The sequence below is a fragment of the Oncorhynchus mykiss genome, chromosome 8 (assembly GCF_057628025.1).
Source record: "Oncorhynchus mykiss isolate SJ-2025 chromosome 8, ASM5762802v1, whole genome shotgun sequence".
NCBI classification, from domain to species: domain Eukaryota; kingdom Metazoa; phylum Chordata; class Actinopteri; order Salmoniformes; family Salmonidae; genus Oncorhynchus; species Oncorhynchus mykiss.
In genome coordinates this window covers 45,382,982-45,395,861 of record NC_143029.1, presented here as the reverse complement: position 1 = coordinate 45,395,861, position 12,880 = coordinate 45,382,982, and the positions used below count along the sequence as shown (strand labels likewise).

Below are 12,880 nucleotides of genomic sequence, written 5' to 3'. Positions count from 1 at the left end.
AAAACAGCGACTCGTCAATGAAGAGCACTTTTTGCCAGTCCTGTCTGGTCCAGCGACAGTGGGTTTGTGCCTATAGGCGATGTGGTTGCCGGTGGCCTACAAGCCCTCAGTCCAGCCTTTCTCAGCCTATTGCGGACAGTCTGAGCACTGATGGAGGGATGGTGTGTTCCTGGTGTACCTTGGGCAGTTGTTGCCATCCTGTACCTGTCCACAGTTGTGATGTTCGGATGTACCGCTCCTGTGCAGGTGTTACACGTGGTTTGCCACTGCGAGGACGATCAGCTGTCCGTCCTGTCTCCGGAATCTCACAGTACGGACATTGCCGTTTATTGCCCTGGCCACATCTGCAGTCTTCATGCCTCCTTGCAGCATGCCTAAGGCACGTTCACGCAGATGAGCAGGGACCCTGGGCATCTTTCTTTTGGTGTTTTTCAGTCAGTAGAAAGGCCTCTTTAGTGTCCTAAATTTTCTTAACTGTGACCTTAATTGCCTACCTTGCCTAAGCTGTTAGTGCCTTAACGACCGTTCCACAGGTGCATGTTCATTAATTGTTTATGGTTGATTGAACAAGCATGGGAAACAGTGTTTAAACCCTTTACAATGAAAATCTGTGTTATTTGGATTTTAATGAATTATCTTTGAAAGACAGGGTTCTGAAAAGGAGACGTTTCTTTTTTTATGTTTATCTATATACTTTATTCTAGTCAAGGCTCATCCTATATAATTACTGCTGAACACACCTTTTCTATTCATATACTGTCCATAATGTCTATACACACCATATTCTGCCCTTGAGTTGCTTTCCCATGCAAAACTAGACAGATAGCTAACAACTAAGTCTTCAATAAAACTCCCAAGGCGTAACTTTTCTTGAATGAATATATTGAAAACGTTTGTTGTGAAACTGCAAAATACAGAAAAGAATATACTCTAGTATTTAATTCACACCGACATACTGTAGCTGTACATTATTGTTAGTGTAATTTAATTATTCCAATGTTCTTTCATCAATTGAAAACCCTTAATCTATTTTATGAGAATTTCTAAGATTCTTGTTTGCATAAAATAGACGCAGACAAGTCTTTCAATAATAGGTAACATAATTTATTCTCGGAGCGCGCTGACACTTAACCACGAACAACAGTTTATATACAGATCATGACGTCATTTCATTGCTTTAACAGAATCCCCTCCTCTCGACTGGGACAAAGTGAGGTGAAAAGTTCATTCTAACTTACTAACACACTCCCAGATAACTTTTGACCCCTCAACATTATCAATCACCACTGAGCTGACAGTTCTAATTAACAGAAAACTTAGGAATGCACTCACTGTCTTATCTAAAAACCCCAGAGCTAAGTTTCTGTAGGGCCAACCATACGACCTTATTTGTTTACACAGTCCCCAACCCATTAGTTTCTTCCTAGTTGGAATGGTGTTCATTAACTTTAATTACTCCTTGTCCGTGTCACACAATCCCTTCTTATGAACTCATATTGTTAATCAGATATAATAAAACAGAGTATACGTTTACTGAGTTACAATTATATTTAAAATGGGGATATTGTTTACTCATTTATTCATAATAATCCCAACAATTATTAATTTGAAGTTGCATAAATACAAAGCACGCGCTAAGGTACCATGCATCTGGCATGATGCCAAACCATATAGCTAATTGTTATTCAAATGGTAATTGGCTAACTCCTTTCATTACTCTAATAATGTACAACCATCTATGTAGAATAACAAAGCATATTACACTAGAAACAGTAACAAAACTACAGTATTGTATATTGTACAATTCGTTTGCATGACGCACGAGCAAAGTAATAGTTAACCACAAACATGAAAGGCATTGCAATTTGTGTGAGTAAATGCAACCAACCAACATTGATATGTAAGCAACTCTATCAATAACAAAATGATCATCATTAGCTAAATGCTTGAATCGAACTTACAAACAAATATTTTCCAAGGCTGAAGCGTGACAGGAAATAACTATTCCTGTTAGAACAATTCTCTACTTCCTGTTTGCGTACAGTCTAAGTACCAGAAAGCTCCACTAGGGGGCAAATAACACCATTGAACACAATGAAAATACATCTTAACCATTGTAATAAAATAATCTGTTACCTTCTAACAGGATGGCAGCACACACCATCATATACACTGAGTGTACAAAACATTTTCCCTTTCCATGACATAGCTTTCACCTGGTCAGTCTATGACCCCTTATTTATGTCACCTGTTAAATCCACTTCAATCTGTGTAGATGAAGGGGAAGAGAAGTTAAAGAAGGCTTTTAAGTCTTGAGACATTTGAGACATAGATTGTGTGTGTGCCATTGAGGGTGAATGGGCAAGACTATAGATTTAAGTGCCTTTAAACAGGGTATGGTAATATGTGCCAGGCGCACCGCTTTGAGTGTGTCAAGAACTAGAATGCTGCTGGGTTTTTCATGCTCAACAGTTTCCCCTGTATATCAAGAACGGTTCACCATTCCAAGGACATCCAGCCAACTTGACACAACTGTGGGAAGTATTGGAGTCAACATGGGCCAGCATCCCTGTGGAACACTTTCTATATCTTGTAGAGTCTATGCCCCGACGAATTGAGGCTGTTCTGAGGGCAAAAGGGGGCGCAACTCAAGTTGTTTCCCCAAATGCATATATTTATATTCCGTTCTGACATTTGTCATTCTAATATTTCTCTATTTATTTTTATTTGGGGTATTTTCATGTATTGTTCTGTATTGCTGTACTGTTGGAGCTAGGAACATAAGCATTTCGCTACACCCGCAATAGTCTGCAAAATATGTGTATGTGACCAATATAATTTGATTTTGAGGACACAAGCTCAAGTGCATAGTAAAAATATGATGAAAATATTTATCATATGATGTAGATCCCATTGAACAAAAGTTGAGGAATAGAGCTTAAAATGACTGATAAATGGGTTAGCTGACAATGTCACGGAAACAATGTGTACACTTCAATGGGGCAAAAGGCAGTGTGTTGTTGTTATTCTGGATGGCCAGATGGCTGCTTCTTGTCATAGTTGCTATGTGGCGAATCGTAGGTGGCTCATTTCAGCTAGTTGTGTCTTGTTCTTGATGTCTTGTTTTCAAATCACATTCACATGCTTAGCAGATGTTAATTTAAATGCTTGTGCTTCTAGTTCTGACTATGCAGTAATATCTAACAAGTAATCTAACAAATTCACAACTACCTTACACACACAAATGTAAAGGGATGAATAGAATATGTACATAAAAATATATGGATGAGCGATGGCGATGGCAAGATGCAGTAGATGGTATAGAATACAGTATATACATATGAGATGAGTAATGTAGGATATGTAAACATTATTAAATTGTCGTTATTTAAAGTGACTAGAGATACCTTTATTAAGTCCATTTATTTAAGGGACCAGAGATTTGAGTCTGTATGTTGGCAGCAGCCTCTGAATGTTAGTGATGGCTGCTGCACCATCTGATGACCTTGAGATAGAAGCTGTTTTTCAGTCTCTCAGTCCCAGCTTTGATGCACCTGTACTGACCTCGCCTTCTGGATTATAGCGGGGTGAACAGGCAGTGGCTCAGGTGGTTGTTGTCCTTGATGATCTTTATGGCCTTCCTGTGACATTGGGTGGTGTAGGTAGGTGTCCTGGAGGGCAGGTGGTTTGCCCCCGGTGATGCGTTGTGCAGACCCTCTGCTGTTTCCTGAAGTCCATGATCATCATCTTTGTTTTGTTGACATTGAGTGCGAGGTTATTTTCCTGACACCACACTCCGTGGGCCCTCACCTCCTCCCTGTAGGCCGCCTCATCGTTGTTGATAATCAGGCCTACCACTGTAGTGTCGTCTGCAAACTTGATGATTGAGTTGGAAGCGTGCATGGTCATGGGTGAACAGGGAGTACTTCTAAGGACCTGAAGCGAGGTGACCATCTCTGTCGGCGCCATGTTTTGACTGATGGCACATTTATGCTAATATGGTTAGCTAGCTAATTACCAACAACTGTAACGTTGGCTCCCCATTGCCTACCGCTTTGGCTGCACAGACTTTGCTTGTGCTCACAATTCCAGCTGCGGCATCCCCCTCTACATGGGCTATCTGCACATTGACGTTAGCATTGGCACTGGCACTAGTAGCATCACTACATAATAAGTTGGTTAATTTCCTACATGGCTGCATCTGACCCAAGGGACTTTACTTTTTTGTCCCTTAACTTTTCAGCCCCACCTTTACGTGTTTTGCTGTGTTGCTTATCAATGTTGATTTGGGATTTTGCGTAAGTTGACTTCTATTGATAGCTACATCAACGTCTCGTGGCTATGTCACTGTCAGTGTGTGTGTGTGTGAGAGAAGGGGGCTGGGCTAGTACTGCAGCCGCTGCACAGAGGGAGGAATGGACCAATGGGCCAGGTCCGGTGGAAGAGATGAACCAGTGGGCCGGCCCGTGTCGCTCAACTTCTCAGCCCCCACTATAATTGGACCATTGGGCCCGCCCAGATGCACATTTTCCTGGTGCTCCATATTCCCATTCCGCTACTGCACACACACACACACCAGTGTCCTCCCTTTCGTCACCTCATCATGTAGACCAGACAGAAGGGTCACAGTGCAGTGATATTTTGCTCAATCTGAAATCCGCTCGGATCATGCCACTCGCATGCTCTGTAATTGAAAGAGAAAGGTGAGCTCAAAGTTTAAGTCGGTTTATTGTGAATGATGGCAAACTCGCCAGTCAGTCGGTGGTGGCGATGCAATAAACACCAGCCACCTGTCAATTACGTGTGATTGATGGAGTGTGGTAATATGCTGGAGTGTACTCTCGAACACCCTTCAACCATGAAATATACATATACCAAGACATTTATCGAGAAATTTATGGAAAATTGAAATGTATATCATGATATAGATGTATGGAATGTATACTTTATCATAAATTGTACAATGCCTTACGAAAGTATTCGGCCCCCTTGAACTTTGCAACCTTTTGCCACATTTCAGGCTTCAAACATAAAGATTAAAAACTGTATTTTTTTGTGAAGAATCAACAACAAGTGGGACACAATCATGAAGTGGAACGACATTTATTGGATATTTCAAACTTTTTAAACAAATCAAAAACTGAAAAATTGGGCGTGCAAAATTATTCAGCCCCCTTAAGTTAATACTTTGTAGCGCCACCTTTTGCTGCGATTACAGCTGTAAGTTGCTTGGGGTATGTCTCTCTCAGTTTTGCACATCGAGAGACTGACATTTATTTTTGAACCATTCCATTGTAGATTTTGCTTTATGTTTTGGATCATTGTCTTGTTGGAAGACAAATCTCCATCCCAGTCTCAGGTCTTTTGCAGACTCCATCAGGTTTTCTTCCAGAATGGTCCTGTATTTGGCTCCATCCATCTTCCCATCAATTTTAACCATCTTCCCTGTCCCTGCTGAAGAAAAGCAGGCCCAAACCATGATGCTGCCACCACCATGTTTGACAGTGGGGATGTGTGTTCAGGGTGATGAGCTGTGTTGCTTTTACGCCAAACATAACGTTTTGCATTGTTGGCAAAAAGTTACATTTTGGTTTCATCTGACCAGAGCACCTTCTTCCACATGTTTGGTGTGTCTCCCAGGTGGCTTGTGCTGCACTGAAAGTAAAGGGGCTGAATAATTTGCATGCCCAATTTTTCAGTTTTTGATTGTTAAAAAAGTTTGAAATATCCAATAAATGTCGTTCCACTTCATGATTGTGTCCCACTTGTTGTTGATTCTTCACAAAAAAATACAGTTTTATATCTTTATGTTTGAAGCCTGAAATGTGGCAAAAGGTTGCAAAGTTCAAGGGGGCCGAATACTTTCGCAAGGCACTGTACATGGTATGATATTAACACATGATATATATAGACTGTGATCAAGACTGACATTTCCCCCTGACACCTTTGATGTACCTCAGGTGACCTCTGGTTTCAAGTCCAAGACCATGGTGGCAGCGCTGCCCGCACCCTTCCTGGACCCACTTTTCTCCATTTCACTCATGGAGGACTGCGAGCTTCGCCAGTTGGTCCTTGAGATCCTGCTCAACATCATCGATCGCCACGACAACCGTGCCAAGCTGCGGGGCATCAGGTAACAGCTGTTGTCAAAATGCCCACTGCCGTTGTCGGGTGTTCCGCAGGGGTGCATACACCCCCCGATAGCGTTTAGTTGTTGGGTTTGAGGTTGTACGTTATCTTACGTTTTGTGAGCTATTTGGGGCTATTTGGGGCTCTGGGTAAGAGCATCTGCTAAATTACCAAAATGTAATGCACAGTGCCTGTTGAAATTCTACACAACCCTTGCACAGTCTTCACATTATGCTGCCTTAAAATTTAATCTAAATATATCGTTTTTTTTCCTACAGATCTACACAACCTACTCTTTCAAAGTAAAAAAAAATGTATACAATGAAGATGTATTGATTGCGTATGTCTTAAGACCCCAGACTTAAAACTTGGTGGAAACACCTTTGGCAGCCATTACAGCTGTGAATAATTTTGAATAAGATTCTACCAACCAGGGCCTCCCGGGTGGCGCAGTGGTTAAGGGCGCTGTACTGCAGCGCCAGCTGTGCCATCAGAGTCCCTGGGCCCAGGCTCTGTCGTAACCGGCCGCGACCGGGAAGTCCGGCCTAGCGTCGCCCGGGTTAGGGAGGGCTTGGTCGGTAGGGGTGTCCTTGTCTCATTGCGCACCAGCGACTCCTGTGGGCGCAGTGTGCGCTAACCAAGGTGGCCAGGTGTTTCCTCCGGCGCATTGGTGCGGCTGGCTTCCGGGTTGGATGAGAAGTGTTAAGAAGCAGTGCGGCTTGGTTGGGTTGTGTATCGGAGGACGCATGACTTTAAACCTTCGTCTCTCCCGAGCCCGTACGGGAGTTGTAGCGATGAGACAAGATAGTAGCTACTACAACAATTGGATACCACGAAATTGGGGAGAAAAAGGGGTAAAATTCAAACAAAAAAATATATATAAAATAAAGATTCTTGCACAAATCATAAAGCAACATAGATCAATTGTTTTTGGTCAAAATTGCTCAAAAATTGCTCAAAAAAAGTAGTAGTGTAGTGTAGTGGGTAAAAGTAGTGGGTGATGTTGGCTTTCGCAGCCTGGTCGAGCACCAGCACACTACCAAGTGCCGTATTTTTCAGATGTTGCCCAGCCGGAGTTAAACAGTAATAGTGTCACTGCTATTAGCTTCAATGGAATGCTGTTTGGGTCTTTGCGTGTCAAAAAAGATACAGTAGCACTGTCAAAGCTGTACAATAAGTACAAATACGGGCTACAAACGATGTGTTTACAGTACCACTTTGGTAATAAAGCATCGTTTGTTCGACCGCAACTTCTGAGGTACCTAGCTAGCACCAATATAATCAGCCTGAAAACAATGACCAGTATAAACTGCAGTCATTTTCATTATTATTAGCAATGATTTAGAAATCCTTGTGAGTAAAATATTAGCTAGGTTGCCACTTGTTGTTCACCTATTGAAATTGAATGAAAATAAATAGCTAGCCAGCTACTTAACCCTGTTGCCGAAAGCTAACGTTATAAGCAGCCAGTAGCGTCATCTGGCTAGTGAGACTCGACCGGACCGGGTTATGTGTTGTGAAGCGAGCCACAATAAGGATTAGGCACAATAGTGGAATTTGTGGTTTGCCTTCAAAGAAAGTATGTAATTGACAGTGATGCAAATGAATACAAATAGTAGAATTATGCAATACTTTTTATTTTGAAGGCTAACCGCAAAGTCCACTATTGTGACTGATCCTTATTGTGGCTAGCTTCACATAGATGGGTCCGTCCACCATTAATCAAAGAAAAACTGTCTTATAAATCAGGGTTATTTTAGATGATGACACCTAGCTATATAGGTAGCTAGCTAACTATAGCTACTGAATCAGACTGTCGTCTTGATATGTTTTGGGGGAAGAAAACACATCCATTTGCATCCATGAGCTAGCTAGCATTTATGACCAGCACTGTAGGTGCGCGAGACAACTTTACCAGCATCGTACGTAGCATATGTATCGATGAATCGTTGTGACATGAAATACAAGTGATAGTGTAATCCATGTGTAATAACTACGTTAAAAAAAAGTATGAACGCATGAAATTATTATGTGACGTGCAGTCATATTCAGGTCCTGATTGGTCAACAAGCTCATTTGACAGGTCAAATAGTGCCATCTACTGGTCATTGTTTTATTTTTGACACGCAAAGACCCAAGCGGCGTTCCATAGAAATCCTGGTTGAGAATGAAACGACATGAACAACTAAACAGCACAGCAAGTAAGTGACAGAAATAGGTTTTGATTATGTTTTACTGGTAATGGGGACATACGTAAATGCCAACAAAATAACTTTTTGGTCAGTGTGTGTGTGTGTGTGTGTGTGTGTGTGTGTGTGTGTAACATTTATTTAACTTGGCAAGTCAGTTAAGAACAAATAATTTTTTACAATGATGGCCTACCCTGGCCAAATCCGGACGACGCTGGGCCAATTGTGCTATGGGACTCCCAATCATAGCCGGATGTGAAAGAGCCTAGATTCGAACCAGTAGTGATGCCCTCTTGCACTGAGATGCCGAGCCTTAGACCGCTGCATCCATGTGTGTGTGTTAACTATTTAGCTGTACTAGAATGTTTAAAAGGCTGCTAAAATTTAAAATATTGGTTATCGGTATCGTTTTTTTTTTACAAGAAAAATATCAGATATCGGTATTGGCCAAAAATGTCATATCAGTGCATCACTAATTATTTTCTTTCACCTTGAAAGTGTGGATTTGGTTGTGAAAATCGGTAGGGGAAAAATCCAGTCCTTTTTAATACTGTGCAAGGGGTGTGACTTTCACGACTATATATATCTTTCATGTTTGAATCTTTCTCTAATTTGTTAGGATCATTCCTAATGTGGCGGCCTTGAAGATAAAGAGGGAGAAGATATCAAAACAAGACGTTGGGTTCATGAAAAAGGTGAATTAAAAAGTTGTACTTAAAAAATTATACACTTCCAGTATTGCACATTATACTACCTGTTTGTGATGCATTATGATTGCGTAGTGAAGTTCTGCATTTATAATGCTTAGTAGAATGAGTCGTTAGCTTGGGTGATAAAAATCCCTATCTTTTCATTCATAGACAGTGTTAAAGGGTAAAGCAGCACATAAGTAGCTCTGATGCAATAATTGATTTTCACAGACAGTGTTACCATCCGTTTGTCTTCGAATAAATAACAAGCTGGGGCCATTTGCAATGCACCATTACAGCTCCCCATAGAAAACCACTATGGATCACAAATGGTTCTGCCACAGCTCTTTACTGCAACAAGCTCTCTGTCTCACTGCAGCACAATTCGACTTTATTCTACATTTCTCCAAACTTAACATTTCAGTGTTTTTGTTGTTGCTGGTGCTGTATCGTTCAATTTCTCCAAAAGTAAATTTTAGAAGTTAAGAGTTAAGTTTAGGCACTCATTCCAAATGGTTAAGGTAAGGGTTAAGGTTTGTGATAGGGTTAGAACATTACATTTAGCCACTCATTCCAAATGGTTATGGTAAGGGTTAAGGTTTGTGATGAGGTTAGAACATTACGTTTAGACACTCATTCCAAATGGTTAAGGTAAAGGGTTAAGGTTTGTGATTGGCTAAACGTAATGTTCTAACCCTATCATTCCAAATGGTTAAGGTTAAGGTGTGTGATAGGGTTAGAACATTACATTTAGCCACTCATTCCAAATGGTTACGGTAAGGGTTAAGTTTAGACACTCATTCCAAATGGTTAAGGTAAGGGTTAAGGTTTGTGATAGGGTTAGAACATTAAGTTTAGACACTCATTCCAAATGGTTATGGTAAGGGTTAAGTTTAGACACTCATTCCAAATGGTTATGGTAAGGGTTAAGTTTAGACACTAATTCCAAACGGTTATGGTAAGGGTTAAGTTTAGACACTCATTCCAAATGGTTACGGTAAGGTTTAAGTTTAGATACTCATTCCAAATGGTTAAGGTAAGGGTTAAGGTTTGTGATAGGGTTAGAACATTAAGTTTAGACACTCATTCCAAATGGTTATGGTAAGGGTTAAGTTTAGACACTCATTCCAAATGGTTATGGTAAGGGTTAAGTTTAGACACTCATTCCAAATGGTTAATGTAAGGGTTAAGTTTAGACACTCATTCCAAATGGTTAAGGTTTGTGATAGGGTTAGAACATTAGGTTTAGACACTTATTCCAAATTGTTAATGTAAGGGATCAGTTTAGACACTCATTCCAAATGGTTAAGGTAAGGGTTAAGGTTTGTGATAGGGTTAAAATAAAAAACAAATGTCCATGACTGGAATCGAACACGCAATCCAGAGTCATTGGATTACAAAACCTATGCCTACTTGATGGTAATAACTGTTGCCCCTAGTGGCTGTTTTTATAAGGCATTTCCAGACGTCCTCAGGACAAGTTTGACATCAGTCTTGAACGACCTGGCTGCTCTGTCCTCTGTGGTGGTAGTTGTGCCTTATTGCAGTGTAATAAACAGACACTATTCTACTTTACTTTGTTAGGTTTATTTGATGGGGACGTTGCACATTAATCAACATTTCTATCAATGTGCCAGATTTTGCAAACGGGCTAATTTTCAATACTCCACACCTCCCTGCCAATACCACATAAGCAATCAGATAAGCAGATAAGCAATCCGAACATCATAGAGCGATGCAGGCTTTTGTTCCAGCCCAGCACTTACATGCCTGATTCAGTTTATTGAGGTCCCAATGTCTAGCTGATTTTAAGAGATGTGTGTTCGAAGAGTTTAGGTTTGGCATCAGGGATGTAGTGGATGGTAAGCGTACTGTAACGGTTTTGACTGGAGGTTGTTGTTTGTAGGGGTGCCAGGTAGGTTGTGCCTACCAGAGAATATCCAGTTTAGTCCGTCAAGTCTACACCAATACAAAGGACACCTGTAAAAGGCAATATGGAAATAAATGTTTCATAAACCCTTAATAAACCCTTAAAACATTGTAAATAACTTCAAAACAACTGTTCTTTTGTGTTGGTTGTATTATCAAAATAAATCGTTTTTTATAGTGTTTTTTGCTCATCTTTAACAATGAATCCAATAAATGTAGACCCCACTATATATGAGGAAGGTAAGCTGAACATAGTCTAGAGACAATGTCATCCACACAGAGCCCATAGTTCAGGCTCCCCTAGCTGCGATATGCTCCACAACATTTAGCATTTACCCTCGACTCTTCCAAGTCCCCCATAAAGAAACTATTGCCACCGAATACATTGCAGCATTTAGCATTCATGCTATCGCTGCCACTGTCAAGGCTAATTAATGGAGCTCAATCCGCCTTTGTCAGAGGAAGATAATAAGTAGCTAGATAGAGAGCTATGTCTCCAGCTGGGTCGTGTTGATTAGGGTGCTAGGTAACAACATGCAGCTAAATGTTTTTAAACAGAAAGTGAGTGTTTCTTATTGGATATGTTAAATGTATATAGTTCTGTCCTTAAGCTGTTCTTGTCTATTAATGTTCTGTATTATGTCATGTTTTGTGTGGACCCCAGGAAGTGTAACTGCAGCTTTCGCAACAGCTAATGGGGATCCTAATAAAATACCAAATAGTACCTCACTTCTTCACCCAGTTTCGGACCGTTTTCTAACATTTCTTGCCTACTGAACACGACCCTGCTTAAGGCTATTAAGTGTCAGAGGCAGTCTTGTAGGTTGGTTATTTTTAGGTCATGGCTTCAAGTTATTTTCATGAGCCATCGAGTGTGTATTTGAATATCTGACTAAATTAATAAGGAACTACCCCACCACCTCCTCTTTCGTTAAAGATGGTGACACTGCTCGCTGACTCAGAAACAAGTTTTTTTTTTTTTTTGATGCAATCATCTTTGGTTGGCTATTTTAGGTATTTGCTCCAGTGATGTTGTCCACTTTACTAAAGCTTGTGATGTGTTGAGTGATTGTGCAAATGTGGGTTCTTCGTTCACAGTGCTGCATCTCCCTCATTGCTCCACAGTCACATTTACCCGTCTCTGGCCTTATTGAAAGTATGGCGCTATATTTAGCTCTGTCTGTTCTAGAAATGTACAGGTACAGTGGGCCCACGGTTCTGTATGTATCACCGTTTGTGGTTCACTGTAACGTTTCGGTATCTTTATATTTAAGAAACATTTTTAAACACATCACCCTTTAATAAACAATTAACTCTTTATTTTGCCTATAGACAAATCAAACGTTCCTTTCAGAAAAATGGCAGCCTGACTGACTAGGCCTGGTTTCTGTCTCTACTGTATGATATCGAAGGGAGAAAACATTACAATTAAAAGTGCTTCTTAGTTTTGACAACCTGTAGCTCTTCATCTCCCAATCCAGTACATAGTGAACCGTCACAGTGAGGTAGCTTGGAGTTGCTCTGGAGGTCCAACTATCAGCGGAGAAAGCTAGATAGGGTGTCTGTGTCAATTCCTTTTAATTTTCTCTCCGTGATGTTTGAGTTTGGGAATTACTTTGCTGCTGAAATGTGTGCGGGAGGGGACATTGTAACGCGGTAAAAATAAAACAATCATTAGGTGACGAAATCCCGAGTCAGTAACCACTGAATAGGGCTGCAGATCTTTGGCTATGAATACTCCCACTGCTTTCATTATTTCTTTATGTTTCTGAATTTGTTGCAAATTGTGTTTGGAAGGTGCCTCTTCGCTAGCGCTCGCCATTGGCGCTCAGAGAATAATTGTTTTTAGTTTCCCCACTCTTCATGAGGCCCCTCTGAGGGACGTTTCCTACTGAGATGTCATTGCAAATCATCCATTAGTTGTTGAAAGGGGATGGGGTTGCG

At 40.8% G+C, this 12,880-nt stretch overlaps 1 protein-coding gene across 2 annotated transcripts in view; it reads left to right on the top strand.

Annotated features, from left to right (window-relative positions):
- efr3a (EFR3 homolog A (S. cerevisiae)) overlaps positions 1-12,880 on the top strand; it is a 255,814-nt gene that overhangs the window by 202,353 nt on the left and 40,581 nt on the right. For both annotated transcript variants that reach the window (XM_021612601.3, XM_021612602.3), the window contains exons 14-15: positions 5,961-6,133; positions 8,938-9,013. In XM_021612601.3, the coding sequence (XP_021468276.1) occupies positions 5,961-6,133; positions 8,938-9,013 (249 nt within the window). The remainder of the gene's footprint in view (positions 1-5,960; positions 6,134-8,937; positions 9,014-12,880) is intronic.